The sequence below is a fragment of the Tachysurus fulvidraco genome, chromosome 8 (genome assembly GCF_022655615.1).
Source record: "Tachysurus fulvidraco isolate hzauxx_2018 chromosome 8, HZAU_PFXX_2.0, whole genome shotgun sequence".
Classification (NCBI taxonomy): Eukaryota; Metazoa; Chordata; class Actinopteri; order Siluriformes; family Bagridae; genus Tachysurus; species Tachysurus fulvidraco.
The window spans coordinates 8,321,483-8,340,681 of NC_062525.1; the positions used below are offsets into that span (position 1 = coordinate 8,321,483).

At 36.8% G+C, this 19,199-nt stretch overlaps 1 protein-coding gene across 1 annotated transcript; it reads right to left on the reverse strand.

The window, feature by feature from the left end:
* Positions 1-12,713: 12,713 nt before the first annotated feature.
* On the reverse strand, positions 12,714-19,036 carry si:ch211-221j21.3. The gene is made up of 4 exons (XM_047817749.1): positions 18,679-19,036; positions 17,195-17,332; positions 15,827-15,877; positions 12,714-13,553 (listed from the first exon to the last, which is right to left on the reverse strand). The coding sequence occupies exons 1-4, from the start codon at positions 18,751-18,753 to the stop codon at positions 13,521-13,523; spliced, it is 297 nt and encodes a 98-aa protein (XP_047673705.1). The 5' UTR covers positions 18,754-19,036; the 3' UTR covers positions 12,714-13,520.
* Positions 19,037-19,199: the final 163 nt, after the last annotated feature.

Here is a 19,199-nt window from a genome sequence, read left to right on the forward strand (position 1 = left end):
AAGATATTAAGGCGAAAATGAATGCAAATCTGTGTTCAGGAGCCATCTGGCCATAGAGAATCAGCTGCTCCGCCTGCATCTATCTCAGCTCATTTTCCAGCCTCATCTGGAGCCGAAAGCGTGCGCACCAAATACAATAATCCGCCAAGTTTCGCCTGCACTCCGACATGCTGTGAGCACACGCTGGAGTTTTATGGCTTTAGCTTAAATACCTTTTTTTGTAACCATTTAATTGCTTTTGCTAGATTAAAAGAAGTCAAATTTCTAATAAAGAAAAACTAGGCCTTGTATTAATGTGTAAAAAATTGTGGCATTTACTTATTAAATATTACTCAGGAGACACCTGCTAATATATATAACACTGTTTACAATATACACTGGTTAAAATACAGTACATTTTTTAATTGATCTTTAGTTTATTGTTATAGATCTTTCATTCATGGAATTTGTGCTAATTTGTATAAAATTGTTGACAACGAAGATCATCATCATCATCATCATCATCATCATCAACAAGAACAAGAACAAGAACAACAACAATGACAAATAATAATAATAATAATAATAATAATAATAATAATAATAATAATAATAATAATAATAATAATAATAATGCGTGTGTGTGTGTGTGTGTGTGTGTGTGTGTGTGTGTGTGTGTGGGTGTGTGGGTGGGTGGGTGGGTGGATTTAGTTGTCTTGTGTCGCCTATGTTAGATCTTTTGCGGAAAGTGTGCTAACAGCCGACAAAGAGAAAGTTGGTCATGCAGCTCTGAATAAGATTTTCCTCGGTATGTTCGCCTCTCGTAAGGAAAAGAGACGAGCCCTCCTCCCTCCTTTATTGTGCACACGAAATGCTCCTTTTGTGCGCATTTACGGGCCGGAGGCTTCGACGATCCCCGACCTCCAAAAAAAAAAATTAGCATTTAAATAGCGACATCAACCGATTCGCGCGTGCCGCGCGCCAGTAGGTTTCCCAGATGTCGCGGAGTGGTCGCTCACATGGCCGCTTGCCCAGCTGTCCTCTCTGCTCGTCATACCGGCGCCCCCACCACCTCCGCGCGTGCCCGAGCCACCAAATCTCCTCAAAGTCTCGGCCACGTCCCAAACCACCCTCAAACTACCGTACTAAACAGTACTCCACGTTCATAAAATGGCTTGGTTTCCAAATTTGCATAGGCTACTACCATATTAAAGAGTACGCAAATTACACAGTCAGTGCACCCAAAACCGCATACCTTTGTACTAAACAAATGTCAAAATAGTACACTAGCATACTGTAACCTGTGGTGACACGCATACGTCAAATGCATGCAGGAAACGGGTAACTATTAAGCTAACTATAAGAGATTTCATATAATAGTACGCTATCCTGATGTCCTAGACGGTTGTTAAGTGAGTAGTTTAAACGTAATTTAAATGGGGCCTTTGGGGCCACAAAAAGAAGTTATGCTTTCTTCTAGGATTACTAGAAATCTTCCTAAATTGTTTCCTTTTCTGTGAGTGAAATTTCATCGATAACTATTGGTATTTATGCCTAGATGCACTTTAAATACTTACATTTAGATATAGACAACATTTGGATGATAGCAGACAGACCACAGATACTTGCTGACCTCATGCGTGCTCACAATGATCTAGCGTAAAAGTCTCAGTATGAACCCAGTGTGATGTGATCTGGGGCCCACCTATCAGCCACCATGACAGAGCTAATGTAGTGAAATGTAGTGTAATGTAGTAAGAATGCTGGTCATTAACTGATCACCACACGACTGATTAAAATACCTTAACATTATTTCTTCGTTTCAATTACATGCAGTGGGCATGTGAGAAAGAGCTGGAATTTGCGCTGCATGTAAATAAGATAATCAAATGTTGAAAACCAGAAGACATTTTGTAGACCGTTTTTTGTTTGTTCGTGTGTGTGTGTGTGTGTGTGTGTGTGTGTGTGTGTGTGTGTGTGTGTGTGTGTGTGTGTTTGTGTGTAAGCAAAAAGTGAATCAATCATTCAGGACTGTGACGCTGAAACTGTTGCGCGCTCGTCACAGATCTGATCATCACACTAATGGCTTCTCCAATGGATAAAGTGGAGTGAAAAAAGATCTAGTTCCCTTTAATACTAATTATAGTTGTTGAGATTAAATAAATGACTATTAATGACTAAATGAAATATATTTATGCAAGTATATATATATATATATATATATATATATATATATATATATATATATATATATATATATATATATAATAGTTATACAAAAATCAGATGTTTCTGTATATAATATATATATATATAAGTTGTATATAAGTTGTATCAAAATCAGATGTTTCTGTACTTTTTTCTTTATATATATAAAATCAAAATTGCATACTGAAATTTTTTTATTAAGCGGACAGAGAATTTCATGAAAGAAGCTATGCTTAAAATAAAGAGACAAATACTTATTTTCGCATATTCGAAAGAAAGAAAGAAAGAAAGAAAGAAAGAAAGAAAGAAAGAAAGAAAGAAAGAAAGAAAGAAAGAAAGAAAGAAAAAATGAAAGAAAGAAAGAACAGTTTTATTCAGCCCGGTGAAATCAGGCGTTATAACAGAAGTGTTAATGATCTCTGAGATATGTGGAAAGGAACTGTGAGAGGAAAGAGGTGGCAAGTGAAGATTATTTTTCCAAGGAGAAGATTTGCATGACTTTTTTTTTGTACAAGCAGACATTTACTTGAAATTTGATAAAGAGCGCCTCCTTTTGCTCAGATTGTGTAATGCATTTTCAAACCTGAGATCAGTAACCCATAACACTTTGCAAAATTATTCAATAAATAAATATACAATGCATGAATTTACATGATTCGGCTTTTATTAGGATAATTTACATGGCGTATATTTAAATCACCCTAATAATAGCCTGCATAAGAGTAAGTTATTTATTAAAAAGATGTAGATCTCGCGCGAGGAATGAAGTGAGTAGAGAATCCGGGAAAATCAGATGCGGTCAAAATTCCACGGTTAATTTATTCCGTTATATACAGACAACTACATTGAATGCCTAATAATAATAATAATAATAATAATAATAATAATAATAATAATAATAATAATAATAATAATGCTTGGATATAGCGTCTATTTAATCATCGTTGCTTGATTTTATTTACAGAAAGAAGCTGTTATTGTGAGATGAACATCAGGGATTGAGGGCACCTTCACTGTATTAAAAGAAAAAAAGGGAGAAAAAAACAGGTTTCGATTAGGTAATTTTAGATATTGTAATTGGCTTTAATTAAACATGCATCGCGCTAATTAACTCAGATGATTTTTTTTCGGCAGCCACTGGGACGCGCTTTGCCGGCTTTGATACACTCAGTCCAGATGTCCCAGTACAATGCAGGCGGCAATTAGAAGTTCGGCTGCACACTCACTGGAAATGAAGTTAGAACCTTTGATAAGGCATAACATGCTCGAACAGATGCTGCATTTAATATGAAATCATATACTGTCAAAGGGGGTGCGTAAAACCTACAGGCTGTTGTAATGATAACAGAAAATATGTATACGCAACATCTGTATGCGCATGACACTCACACACACACACCTGCAAACAGCTGTTTCAAAATCAGAAACGAAATTACTTGCATTATTATTATTATTATTATTATTATTATTATTAGTAGTAGTAGTAGTAGTAGTAGTAGTAGTAGTAGTAGTAGTAGTAGTGGTGGTGGTGGTAGTAGTATGTTAAACTGTTATTTCTTTCGTTTTAATTGTAACGAATATGCTGTGTGAAGAACACTTCCTGATTTGAAATGCGTTTAAATGAAAATGTTGTGTGTGTGTGTGTGTGTGTGTGTGTGTGTGTGTGTGTGTGTGTGTGTGTGTGTGTGTGTGTGTGTGTGTGTGTGTGTCGGACTCGGCCGCCGTGTAATTAGCATTTCCATTCTGCAGTTGAAATGAAGAGGGGAGCCTGCGGCGCGGCCTCGGGCTACACCCACATGAAGAGAGGAAAGAGGAGAGGAGAGAAAGGGCCAAGCGGAGAAAATATGAATAAAGAAAGCAAAAACCATTCGAGATAATTAACATGTAAAATATCCAGTGGAAATGGGGACGGAAAAGAGAGCCCCACCTCACTCCGACTTTCCAAATCCTTGTGCGTAAACTCCGTGATTAGAAAAAGTTTACTGCAGTAATTAAAGGAACGAGGGCGCACACTGCACCTGCACGCGTACGTGTGCGGGTGTGTGTCTGTCTGTGTGTGTGTGTAAGGGAGATTTAAAACACAGTTTAAAAGCTCCAAATCCAAATAACTCCATGTCCTTGATGAGTCGCATTTGACCTACTTTTAAAATTGTACAAAATCTCCGAATGGATTGAAAAGGAAACAATTGAACACGAATGATCTAAGCCACTTTGTGCAGGTTCACTCGGTGAATGTTGAAGTGAAAAAAGGGTTTTTTGTGTGGTGACAGAGCGCCCCCTGCTGATAGGATGGAGGAACTAAAGCATCGTTATATCAGACACCTTTACAGCAGAAATAACACAGCGACTAATCATTAATACTCGTAACAGTTATTCATTGATCAAATGTTATAGTTTTAATAAGAGATTAATAATAATAGATATAGGAAAATGATGAAAAAAGATTTATATGCTCTAAAGTTTCAAGGGATTGGAATACGAGGGTCAAATATTGATGATGATGATGATGATGATGATGGTGGTGGTGGTGGTGGTGGTGATGGTGGTGATGATGGTGGAGATGAAAAAAATAAATGTTATTAGTCTTTATTTTCTAGAGAGTTTATGTGAAGTTATATGAGGAACTGCTTTGTGACAACATCCTAATGTAGAGGATAAAAATATACAATTAAAACTCAATTGAATCAATAAATGTGTTGCATCATAAAACACGAGTACCCGAAAAAGGAGGATGTGCAATGAAAAAAAAATGTTTAAAATAGGTTTGAATATTCAGTATTTCTCACACACTCATAGAAATGCACACAAGTTGGAAAGCACTGGAAGTAAAACATAATGTTAACATTCAGATTCTGCAATATTTAGCAATATTCAAAAATCTATTTATTAACAATTTTTTATCAGAATTATGAAAGTGCATATATTGTTTCATAATATTTTTTTAAATAGCCAAAATAAATCAATCGAATTTTCTTAATCGGTTACAACTCTTTGAGAGGAGCAAAAAAACTTTTCCTTAATCACATGTGTTTCACAGAATTAGGACAGCAAGATCTATTAATGTGACAAAATGTAAAACTGTGATCCTTATTATCAGTAATGATTAGAGTGAAATAAGAAATTTGGGATCGTTAAAGCAATTCAGATTTAACTTGGAATTCAGATTCTTTTCACTTACCTAAAACTATTGCAAAAATGTAGTTTCATTTAAAAATAACTCCTGTTATGCACCATTTCAAATAATGTGCATTTTAAATGATTTAAGGTGCTTCTTATTTAATTACAGCAAAGCTTTTAAAGGTAATATTATAATACACACATTTTCCCATGTAAAAGAGACACACTAAAGGTGTGTAAGGTACAGTTTAGTGCACATTTTTCCCTACGAGTGTATTTTTTTCCTCCCCACCGGACCCAGAGCAGCTGCTTTCAGTCATGTGTGAGGGTCGGTGGATTATGTAGAGTTTATCACACTCATAGCTTGCTGATATTTGGCTATAGATAGATGCGTTGAAGCTCAGCCAACACAGATGATAACCAAAGACATGTGTTACCTAATGTTCTTTATCTAACTTGGCAAGTGAAGCCAAACAATTTATGTCAATAATAATATATCTGCCTAAGACGTAAGATCCAATAAAGCATTCTAGCTCACATTAGCAAATACAAGTAACACTCACTTGTCATACTGATTTATTTAAAGCCAATATACTACATCTTTCCACTTTATTTTACGTGGCATGGTGTGGTATACACAACCACAAATGTCTTTATTCAGTCCCTGTGAATGGAATTGTTTAATTTTTAGATATATTCTATAATTTTTTTTAGTTAATTGATTTGATTCAAATATCAGGATTAATTATTCTATAATAGCTGAATAATTTTTTTTTACAGAAAATGTTAGTAGCAATTCATGGATTGTTATTATTATTGATATTTATTTATTTATTTATTTATTTATTTATTTATTTATTTATTATATGAGACGATCTGATTGTTATTTTCAATTCTCATTGTTTTCATTTTGAAAAGTGAATTTAAAACACGTTATTATTATTACTATTATTATTATTATTATTATGATGATGATGATGATGATGATGATGATGATTATTATTAGTGGTAGTAGTAGTAGTAGTAGTAGTAGTAGTAGTAGTAGTAGTAGTAGTAGAAGTGGTGGTGGTAGTAGTACAGTAGTAGTAAAAGTAAAAAAAAAAGTAAAAGTAAAATTTATTATAATATTAAGTAATGTAAGTTTCAGTCTGGCAAATGTGCTATATAATATCATTATGTGACTTTTTTGTATAGAAAATTGGTCAAAAACTCTATAGAGTTACAGGAAATATAAAGAATTTTAAATGTGTGTAGTGGGATTAATTGTGACTGTTCTTCTGCATCTAAATGTAATTCTCCATCTGCTTCTGTAGAATGTGTGTGTGTGTGTGTGTGTGTGTGTGTGTGTGTGTGTGTGTGTGTGTGTGTGTGTGGGTGTGTTGGGGTGAAGGTTCACTCATTCCCCTACTGCAATAACACGCTGTACTTCATAACCCACTGGTTATGACATGAGGGCGAGCCGGTGAACTCACTTAGAGGCCTGAGATATTACATGACCATTATGTCAGGTCAGCATGTAACCATGTGTACTGTTGGTCACTGCATTATCATTAAAAACAAAACCTTGTGATATATATATAAACCTTGCACAGCAATTATTTCTAGATATTATTTAACAGGTTGATTGCTTATCACGCCTTGTTCGCTTCTGCACCGCTGTTTTAATTTACACCCATACCCAGTTGAAAGGATTATGTGTTTGTTTAGTTTTCTTTGGTCGATTCCAGAAATGAATTTGACAGCAGGGTTTTTCAGAAGTGTATGGGAAGCTGAAATGGTTTTGTGTGGAAACAGGCTGGAAAGTGCCTGCTCGATTGCCAAGTCCCTTAGCGGTAGTAAAGTGTAGGTAGCCTCATAAAGGTGAGAGTTCCTCTTACACCAAGAGGAAAGAGCTGCCTTCTCCCCAATAAAGACTTCAGCAGGACAACAGCAATGACGCATTCGATAACGTGCCACGCGCATGCATTTTTGAGCCAGTGATTTTTTTATTTTATTTTATGGATTAATCTACAAATGAATCTATTTTACATTTGGATTTCCTTTATCATATAATATCAGTCATGGATACTTAACAAACTATAGTGATTATATGGATGAGTGAATGTATTTTGAAACATTACTTTTATATTGTTTTTATTCTACACTCACACTGTGTATCTGAATGTACTGTGTGGTATTTATCTTACAGAACGCATCTGATATGCTTGTGTGATTCATTCCTTGAACACTCCACAAGCAGTGTTCTGCATGCTAAGACACTAGCAGTCTGAGGCAGCTCATCCTCCACTTGAGTATTTGAACAATATAAAACTAATTCTGATGTGCGAATCCTACATTATTAACACAGAGGAAAAAGGATGAGAGTTTGCTGTGAAAAAAAAAAAGCCAAGCAAAAGCTAAAAATAATCACTGGCAGCTTTGCACAGCGGTGCAGCGAGTGGCTAGGGACCTCCAAGGTGGCAAAACAGTGTAGAAGGAGCATAAAAAACCTGGCAGAATGTTTAAATTAAACAGTGAAATTCAACATCTGCGTTCCAAAGCCTTTACCCTCAATTTCGCATCTCAGGCGTGTGTGAATGTGTGCGTTCGCGTGTTTGTGTGAGTGCACTCCGGCTTGTGAGCGCATGTGATTGAGAGATTTTAGGCACTCATTCGCACTAATCTCCATTTACTCTGATTTCACCAGCTCAGTGATGAACTATGGCATTACCGCGCCGCCGAACACATCACCCGCATGGAGCTGTGTCCCACTTTCAGACTTGGAGGGAGGCAGTGTGTTGGAAAAAAAGCATATGGACTGCATATTCATTAGTGCACTGCTGATAAATAGATTAATTGGCTAGATTAGGCAGCCAAAGCTTTGATCACAGGGACCGAGCCAAGAGTGTGTTTGTTTGTTGTTTAGTGTAATTTTGTTCATTGAGAGCGAATGCGGTGCTGTAAACCTTGCTGCACAGGCATTTATGGGATTTATTTTCCAGTTAGTGTTAAGAGGAGACCGCAAACATGTAAACAACAGAACAGCAAAGAAATCTAATGAGCGTGTGGGTGGGTACACATGTAAAAGTAAAAGAAACACAAGAAGGCTAATTAGTGCGCTAAATCAATTCAATCATATATTGTTGTAGCTTTACTGTAAATTATCATGTCAGACTGGTGGAAAAACACAAGTCGGAACCTACAGATTTACCGAATTAACTCTTCTGTTAAACTGGGACTGGGAATGTCAATTAAAAATCTAGTAGAATTAGTAAATTATTAAAAACAATTTCCAATCCAGACTCATTGATTTACTGATTCAAATTCATTTAGAGTAGGTACATCACACGGAGACTTCTCAATGACAACCGAAAATCGGCATGTTACTGTTTCCTTAAGTCTCATCAATCTCCTCAGCACATCTCTTCGAAGTGGTTTGTGATCTTTTGCTCTTTAGAAAGATATAAACAACATCTACTATGATTTACTGAAATATCAATCCAGGCTGCATATATATTATTTAATCTTATGAATATTCTGATGTCTGAATCTGTGCTAGTTTTTTTATACTGTTCTGAATATTGGTCAGTATTGTGGTTACTGAAATAATGTATTGTTATGTAATAAAAATCAGCATTGCTGTGCATAATATGTATGTAATATGACCTTGAAGAAAAAATGCATTGTGTATTAAAAGACGACATGAACTGACTGATGAAATGTTTATTTTTATTAGATACATTTTTACATTACTGTAAAAGCTCCATGTTGATGCTTATAAGCTGTGAAGGCAGCTACTTGGTTCCTACGTATTTCTGAGCTGAATGAAGATGAAAATGTGAGGAAATGAATTGGCAGGTCTGATCTGTGAAGTTTTCTGTGCATCAGAAGAGCCTGTGTTTATTCTCTTTGCTCTTTCTTTCTCCCAGTGGAGTCGCTGTGGCTTCACCCCTGTTAACTCGGATTTGATTTAACCTTTAAAGCAAAGGTGTGCGCCTCCTCCTTGGTAAACACCTCCAAACACATTTGCACTGGAATGATCGTCAGATACAAACACGACGTGAGGCTTTGAGAACGCCACCAGCATTATTAATTCATAATATGCTTACAGCTCTTTATCAGGAGTGTGAGGGAAGATGAAAGACCTCGTTCGGCGACGGCCGTCCTCCTGCGTTGGCTCTTTTCAAACCTTCTGACACAACCTGGTGTTCGACAGCTCAGGATGGGCCTTTGTATGTGTATGCATGTGTGTGTGTGTGCTTTAACACTTTCAACAGCTCATCCATTAGATCAGGCCCACTGCTGACTGACAGCAGCGTTCTGCACCCTTTCATGGCTCCGTGTACATTGCATAAGTCTGTGGGGGATTGCTTTGAGCGCCGAGAGAGCTCTGAGCACTGTCAAGGCTCACTGAGAGCCACAGAGGTGATCCAGCTAAGTAAATAACCTAAAAACACACGAGCATCAGTCCTGTCATTGTTTTCCAGCAAGAAAAAAAAAATCCCAAGAGAAAGAGTTGTACTAAAATATAAGCTGTTACAAAATAAATTGCTTTTTTGTTCCATGATTTGGTGTTTGTTTCATTTTAAACGAATAAGTTCTAAATAGATCTATAGGCTACAGCAGGACGACATGTTTGCAGTAAGGAGAGCAGAAATCAAAATACTAAAGAAACACCTAGGAAGTCAAATCTGGCATAAATAACAGCTGGAAGAGTTTATACTTTACAGTGGATTTCAGTACTTAGGGGTAACTGCATCACAATAGATATAATGCCTATGATGAATATATGATACATATGCCTGGAATGGAAATACTAATTATTTGTAAAGCCATCAGTCAGTATAATGATACATTTCAGGTTTATTTTTCTTTTCTAAATCCTGTTCATGATGCACATTGCTATTAGAGATGAAACATGCAGAGCATAAATCTACCCCCCCCCCTTTTTTTAAAGATTTGTAAATTGTCTTAATTTTTCTTCCATCACGCTTGAGTCGTTCATGCAATTCCTATAACACCTATATAGCTCTAACTTAAAAAAAAATAATAATAATAAAAAAAAAAAAGGATTCTTGGTGTACAAAATGAATAATAAGGTATTTCCTATTAAACAAACAAACAAACAAATAGATAGATAAATAAATAAATGGATAAAAGTATGATCTATGGACCTCCATTTACATCCATTTTCACACTACATTAAAAAAAAAAATCTGATTGTTAACATGAGGTCATAGGTTTCTGAAGGTTCCTTGTCAATATGTGATCATTCGACACAGTGTGCAGAGGTCTATACTGTACATAATCCTTCATCCTGCAGGAAGTTAGTCTCTTCCAAGATCCACCTATTTTTATTATACAGAGAATTAAAGAAGAACTGTAAAGAGTTCAATTACATCTCTCCAGCTACTTTCTTCCTTCAGTGTTAGAAATGACAATCAACAGTTTTATCTGAATTCCATCAATTACACACTTTTGTATGGATTGCACAAGCTCCTGGCTTGGTTATCTGCTGTGTATCTTAAAGTGAACACTGAGGCGGTGTCTGAAAAGAAGAGCAAATTTGACTCATTAAAGGAGCATAAAATTGTGTCTTTGTGTGTGACCTTTTGTTCAGCATCTTTGGAGAATTCTGTTACTAAAAGAGGTGAGTTTTTTTTGTGCACCGAGAGGGAAGGCTCCACGGGTATTGGGTTCCTATAGGGAACAATGACGATAGGTTCACCTTGCAGTGCATGGGTGTAACTTAGCCTGGAATATTGTGGATCAAAGACTAATAAACAAAGTGAGTAAGAGTATATGTGATCTGGCAAAGGATACAGACATGAAAAGAGCAGGCTGATGTTAGGAGAACGAAAGCATTAAGACAAACTGATTTTTTAATGTCACTCCGTCATGTTGCCTTCGCTCTCTTTTTTTAAAAGTGAGACCCTCATAATTCGTTTGTTTACTGTAAATTACGCAACATGCTAAAACCCATACTGTGAAGTAATCCTGTAACATATATTTAGGTTTGTTGCTTGTTTGCATGTTCGAGGACAATGCCCTTTATGATCGTCTTCATCTCCATGTTGATGACTGGGGAAAATATAAGCGGAAATGTTCCCTTTGTGCATGTACGGCATGCTGCATGACCTGCTGATCTCCACAATAAAGCCATAATAGCCGTTCACCTCCCCGAGGAACAGACCAGCAGCCTGGCTCTCTTATAGAAGCTGCAGAAACAGGTCACGGCAAGCAAGCGACGGAGAGAAGAAAAATGTCTTTATGAAGCCAAAAAGCTGACATCAAAGTAAACAGATGTACACCTGTCATAAAGCCTCAGAGGGGATTGACATAGAGCCCCTCATTCATATCCAACATGTCAAATGGCAATTGCTGAGGTTGACCAGCTCCAGTTCCAGCTCTGCCTCCAACCCCTGCACAACATCTCATCACACTTGATCTCCAAATATGAGTTTTCCAAAGATGAGCTCCCCCCACACACACACACACTCACCGGCTACTTTATTAGTGGCTAAGCTCTTTACACTTGTAGCATATTGCAGCAGGTTAGGGGCCTAAGCCTTATTGTCCCACATTATTGAAAATCTAGGCTGTGAGAGCCAGTCCCTGGAGGTCAAGCTTTGTCTGAGTGCGCTCGCTCTCTCATTTCTCAGGCAACAAGAGGCAACACTGGGGGAGGACGGACAAGATTGAGCTGGTAATACACTTAAATCCATCTTGGTTGACTTACCACAAACTTCCAGCTATCCCCGCGGCTTCTCGTGAGCCGAAATAATTCCTTTATAACTTACAAGTGCAGAAACTATGACTTATGAATTCATTGCAACACAGGCAGCATTATAAGTCTGTGGAACGGGAGGGCTATTTTATGAGCGACTCATAAAACGTAGAGCAGCGCTAGACCGAGCTGGCTAAATTGGATGAAAGACGCTTATGTCAAATTGAGAAGCACATCTCCTCCGAGAATACGGATAAAAAGCTTTTCCTTTCATCAAGCCACAATAAAGTCAAATGTAAATTTTCTGTTTCCTTTTTGAAGACTAAATTATAGCTGATGAGATGTAAATTCAGTTTATCAGAAGAAATCATACAGCAACCAAACTGTAGAAAGGTTGCTTTGTGATGGATTCAGTTGAACATGCCAGCAATCGTTTTGATTATGGGTTCAGCTTGCTATAAGACCTGAGCAATGTGGTGATTAATTAAACGTGGATCGTCATGTGTGGGTAGGTGGCAGTTCTGAGGGTTGTGGCACCACCTGGTGTTTGTTGGGGAAAGTACATTTTTAGAATTTAAAAGAAAAAAAAAGCTGTCCTTAATAGCTTAATATAAAACCTTGCATGTTATCCTCTAGGAACCTTTTGGAGAATCGAACTGATAACGTCGATGGAAATCTAACACCAAAACTATAAACAGCAAACTGAATGTTCACCAAATCAGCATTTATGTCAAGCGTTACATAACTACAGTGTTTGAAATTGTTGCTAACGGAAAAAAAAGAAAAGAAAAAAAAAGAAAAATAATGAAACAAACAAAAATAAAAATCTGTTGTTTCCCCCCCCCTTTATGTTCACAATTAGTTATTCAGACAACAGCATGGAACAGAAAAAATAAACAACACTATACATTTTGTTATTAAATGTTACAAAGAACCAAAGCCTTTATAACAGAAAATATTTCAGTGCAATTTTTAACAACTGGCCAGATTTGACAATTTCTAGAATAGAAAAAAAAGGTATGATTTTATGCATTATATCTAACCTAATGCAGTTAATAAAAAACAAGAAGACTATTACTGTTTTGAATAAAACATTCCCTTCTAAACCTTTGATTCTACATAATCCCTTAGACATAGTAATAACGTGAAACTCATTTGGTCTACACTAAATACACAAACGAAATGAAATGCAGCTATAAATCATCATTAAATGCCCTGCATACTACACTGTAGTATCTAAATTAGCACTCGTACTGAATGTGATAACCTGAAATGACTAGTAATTACCTGTGGCAAGCCCTTCCATTAAATCTGTGCTGGTCTATTAAATAGAAATAAAAACACACACAGGCTACATTAGAACGGAGAAGTCGAGTACTTGTGATGATAAATAAGGCACAAAACGTGTTGTGATATGAACTGGCCAAAGTGCAGGCTGCTCCTTGACTCCCAGAGATCTGTGCAGTCTGCTTCCTTATTCATCTTCTCCAGGACCTGTCTGACCTCATGATCAATACCTCTGCATGATATGATTTATATGGCCCTGGGAGAGAGACACAGAGCAAACATTGATGTGACACAGGTCACCTTTGTGCATGTTATGTTCATTAACCCTTTGCGATTGATATTCATATATGCTGACTTCGGCTAAGACGGATCAAAAGAGCACGGCGGCGAGATCAGACGCTAGGCGCTACGGCCTGCAGGTAAAGCGTTTCAGATGTGCATTTCTTTATTGTCGTGAACTTGCATTGATTTTCCAAAAGTAAGAAATTCCCAAAGTCATCGGATTCCTGGCATTTACGCTGCCGGCAAATTCAACATAATCTCAAAATAAAGCGATGTCGAAACAAAGTTTGTGATAGTTCCACTTTGACGAATAATCCGCTAATAATCCAACGAGTATACATCTGATCAAATCTATCTGAGGAAATGTGGTAAAAAATTCTTTTAATATTTCATTAAATAGTATTTGTGTAAATGGTTATGCCTGACTTTTAATATCAGAATGGGTGTGTGTGTGTGGTGTGTGTGTGTGTTTCGGTCATGATGCGCTCTTTTAAAATGCAGATGCAGGAAATCACCATTCATTGACCTAAATGAAGTTAACTTGCCATTCAAGATTCCGCAAGGATGCGGAAAATCTATACAGTAAATAAATAGTGGGAAAACTTAAATGATAAAATACACTACATGGCCAAAAGTATGTGTGAACATGACCATTGCATTCATATGAGCTTGCTGAACATACGTTTACATTTTCATCAGACGCCATCATCCACTTGGCATCTAGGGTAGTGTATTCCATCACCAAAGAACCAGAACACAGAGGCGTCTTTATGCATGCCTTCCTTTAACCTGAGAGATGCTTGGACCAGACAAGCCTGGTTTAAACCTGATGCAGGCAGCTACCAGAAGCTAGTCGAGGGAGTGTAGGAATGAGGTGGTGTGGGAGAACTTTGGTAGAAAGAAAACTTAAAAGATATGTCAAGCAAATTCAGCGACATGAGCATTAGTGAGGGCAGGTACTGATGTTAGATGAGAAGGCCTAGTGCGCAGTCAGTGTTTCAGATCATTCAAAAGGTGTTCAGTGGGAAAAATGTCAGGGCTTCCATCAGAACACTCGAGTTCTTCCACTCAAGCCTACACAATATATATTCATGGGGCTCGATGTAATGTAAAAATGTAATGCTATAACATAAAAAGACATTCTGTACAGTTGTGTGCGGCTACAGTTTGGGGTAGAAACACATATGGGTGTGATCAGAATCAGAATCAGGTTTATTGGCCAAGTGTGTTGACACACGGGATGCACTTATTTCCAGGGATTTCAGAACAGCGTAACAGATATTGCGTAATCGTGCAGGCGTGGCCTATTTGATAATCTAACCCCAACCCTAACCGTAGTTTTTGGTTGTTTATTTGTTTTTGAAAATAGCTTAACTGTAAGATAATAAAGCATAATAGATATAAATATAATAAATTCATTATCCATCGTAAGTATGCTCTCTCTTTTTTTTAAAGAGGGCATTTTTCCAAGACCTCCAGAAACGCCGCCGCTGACATACACTAGGATTTGGTTCCAGTTGTTTGCGACTCTCAAAAGTCCAGACAGTGATGGTCTATATTATAATATAGTATGTATATTTCTTGTGCATATGGCTCATATGGTATCTTTCAATACTGGTAACATTAGATACAAGATATGTAAATTGTTCTAGCAAAGCCTTCCCATTCTTAAATAAGCAAATATGCATCTCTGGGCAATACTTCATTGCAGTATTCAGACCTGGAAATGGTTATTCCTGTGACGAAAATCATTTTAACTGTGATTAAAAACAGCACACTGGACCTACACATAACAGTGAAATTAAAGCCTGTACATTGGCATAATTTTAATATGGCTACATGACATAACATATACAGGGACATCATTTACAGGCGAATTTCCAGCAGACTCTATGTTGTGCTATTTATTTGAAATAATAAATTATGCGTTTTTTTTAATACGTTGTTGTTATTATACGTTTTTACTCGTTTACTTTTTTTTTTTCATATTTTTATTTGTATTTATAAACTTTTGTCTGGATTTTTGTTTTGCTTGATACATGATTTTAATTAAAAAATGCTTTTTTTAGATTTGTCCTTTTTAATAAGTAAAATAATTTTTAAAAGTGAAGACGGCTTGTGAAGTGAATCGCGTGCAAACTAATCACTTATCCCGGAACCCGCAGCCTAACAATTACACAAGCATATTACATAAGCATTACCTTACTTTTTCTTGACAAATGAAAAACAAAAAGTTGTAAAGCTTACCGGTTCTCCAGCCATGCACCTGGGACATGGTTGCTGAGTTGTGCCAAGAACCTACAGAAAAGTTCACATATACACAGTTGAAAGTTAGTTTCACTGTGACCATATTACAACACTAGTAAATACACTAATGAACACCGATCTTAGATATAAAATCCTAACCCAGATTTCTTCTATGTTTATTTTTTGGGTGAAGGGGCAGTTTGCCTCTTGTTTTGTTCACTAGTTCCGGGTGACCTCGGAGCCAGCACGTTGTTATGGATGCTGCTAGAGTTTGGGAAAATACAGCCCCTCGGCAGACGACCAACCCTCCTTCTTTATCATCCAGGACTGGGAGCAGAAACAGTGGTGTTTGGCATTTGTAAGGTTTAAGTGTGTTACAAGATCTATACCAACCATATTATTATACCTCAGAAAAACTGACATTTAGCGATTTCCTGCCTGATGACAAGCTTGTAAGTTTACACCATTTGATAGACACCCATATCCAGAAAGACTTACATTTTATACAACTGAGCAATCGAGGGTTAAGGGCCTTTCCCAGGGGCCCAGCATTGGCAGCTTGTTGTACCTGGGAGTCAAACTTGCAACCTTTCAATCGGTAGTCTAACACCTTAACCACTAAGCCACCACAACCCCTGACAATCTGATAATCACAAAGGCTCAGCCACGCTAGTTTTGCCATTTAATTATTTTCCAGCCCGGACATGAGCTCTGCCTCATTTTTGCAAATGCAAGTTTTCTAGTCAGTTGGAGGGTATGTTGTGTTGGCATGTTGTTGGATGCCAAAGGAAACCAGATAACTATATAATATATTTCATAATAAATTGAATTCATATTCATAATACAAAATTGACAAATTCCCATATAAGCCAAGATTACTATAATAATTACCAATAGCAGTTGGCTGGATAATATGATGATATATAATCATACTGCTGTTGTGATAACAATTTTCCTTCTGCTTTTCAATGTTCATTTATTTATGTAAGCATACTATAAATGTATTATCGAGCCACTTTCTTAAAGTCTCTTTTTCTGTATTTGTTAGCAAACATGTCATAGAAATGTTTTCAAATATTGTGTTATGGTAATCTTATAAATTATATAAAAAATTGAATATATTATATTTTGGGTGTATAATTGTTTTTTTTTATGGCTTTCTTCTCTTACTTACCATTAAAACATCAGTCAAATAAGAACAAAGATTAAATATTATGACCAATCCCCTTTACTGTTGAGACAGTGCATATCTCTGTTGTAAGCCATTTTTATGGCTTTCCCCTTAGTACTTTGTAATAGTGACTCAGAGTTTCCCAAGGGCTTTCTAAACACTGTACAACAGCAAGCAGCTGAGGTCGACATTCTTACCATAGCGGCGATGCGGTGATTTGGACTGGCGCCGTTTTGATGGCCAACTTGTTGAGTGTCCCATGGGTCCATTTGACTGTCCATCATAACATCACATTTGACCTCGATGCAGCTTACCATTTCGGTGCATGTTCTTTTCTTACATGTAATTAAGCGAAGGCAGACAATGAGACACCAAATCAAAGCAACATCAACAAGTCACAGGCCTTCTGTAGGCCTACAGCAGCATACCACTCTCTGAGTTATAATTTATATCTGCTAATAATAGTACTCCACATTAGTTGAGAGTCATTCTAACAAGGGCAGAGAAGGGGAGTCCGAAATAAATGACCTGTTAGTTACAATGTCTCTGCAAGTTGTTTTTTATCTAATCAAAAGAAAAACCTGTTGTGGGAATCTTAAGAATATTGAAATGTTTTTGAAGTCATTTCAATTGCATGGGTTTTCTTCGAAATTTCAATAAACAAACAAACAAAAAATTCAGAAATGCAAAAGTTATAGCTGGAAGTAGTAATTCGAAAGTAATAAGTAGCACTAAAGCAATAGAAACAGTTTAAAGGCAAGGTGTCCCTGCGTTTAATAATAATAATAATAATAATAATAATAATAATAATAATAAGGAGTTAGGAGACAGTTTGGCTTCATATTTACTACAATTACATTTACAGCATTTAGCACCCTTATCCAGAGTGACTTATCTTTTTATTTCAATTCATACAACTGAGCAATTGAGGGTTAAAAGCCTTGCTCAGGAGCCCAGCAGTGTCAGATTGACAGATTGGACCTGGGATTCAAACTCATGACCTTCCAATCAGTAGTCCAACACCTTAACCACAACCCCTGACAATCTGATAAGCACAATGTTTCCATGACAGGCTCAGCCTAGCTAGTTTTGCCATTTAATTATTTTCTGCCCCTGACATGAGCTCTGTCTCCACATGGATCAAAGTTTCATAAGCACAACAAGTTTCCTTATATATTTTTGCAAATACAAGTTTTCGGGTAGTTTTTGATAGTTGTGGGTGCTCATATTCATTATACAAAACTGACGGAGCCGTAAGTCCTGTATAAGCCAAGATTACTATAATAATTATCAATAGCAGTTGTCTGGATAATATGATGATATCTTTCATACTGGTGTTGTGATAACTGATGTCACAAAACGATTTTCCTTCTGCTTTTCAATGTTCATTTATTTTTGTAATTATAGTATAAATAAGTGTATCATCGAGCTACTTTTGTAGGTATGTTGTTGGATGTCAAAGGAAACCAGAATAGTCAAACTTGATCAGGGGCACAAGCAGTGGCAGCTTGGTGGACCTGGGATTCAAACCCATGACCTTCCGATCAGTAATCCAACACCTTAACCACTAGAATACAATTTATTTATTTTTTTAATATATATTTTAGTTAACTAGATACAGATACAGATAATTAGTTATAAGCTGAACAACTGGTATCTCTATAAAACAGGACATATTTACCGCCTGGCTTTCCCATTGGCTGTGTTCTTCCTCCCGCTGCCTCTTATTCTGCTCTAGGGGATTTATATAATCCATGGAGACGATGATGATGATGATGAACCCACTTTCTCTCTTTAACAACAACAAGAATCACAGTCCATGCATTTACACATTTAAAGCCTGCGCTGTGTCCCACATACTAGAATAACATCATAACTTTTCTTTACAAATAAGCACCCTGGATCCCTCAAAACAACCGAAAATGAACAGTTGCTGTAGATCCGACACACAGTAAGCAATTAGTACGAAGCAACAAAGGTGGTGAAACCCTGTGAACTTCTTCCTTCCTTGTGTTCAATTTTTTCCTGCTGTTCCCACGTTTCATGACGCGCACAACTCCAACCAATCAGGTAAGAGCTTGTGAAATAAAAGGCGGGACTAAATTCAAACGCTGTCATTTTATTGGTGCAAGCAATGGATGAAAGTGCACCAGAAATAAAGGTTATAAATAAGTATTATATTATACAGGTACTATTGAAGTG

Excerpts from the sequence above, each read along its gene's own strand:
- si:ch211-221j21.3 (XM_047817749.1), bottom strand. The coding sequence starts at position 18,753 with ATGGATTATATAAATCCCCTAGAGCAGAATAAGAGGCAGCGGGAGGAA. Across the intron at positions 17,333-18,678 it reads GCCAATGGGAAAGCCAGGCG|AAAAGAACATGCACCGAAAT; the intron begins GTAAATATGTCC and ends ATTACATGTAAG. Across the intron at positions 15,878-17,194 it reads ATCACCGCATCGCCGCTATG|GTTCTTGGCACAACTCAGCA; the intron begins GTAAGAATGTCG and ends ACTTTTCTGTAG.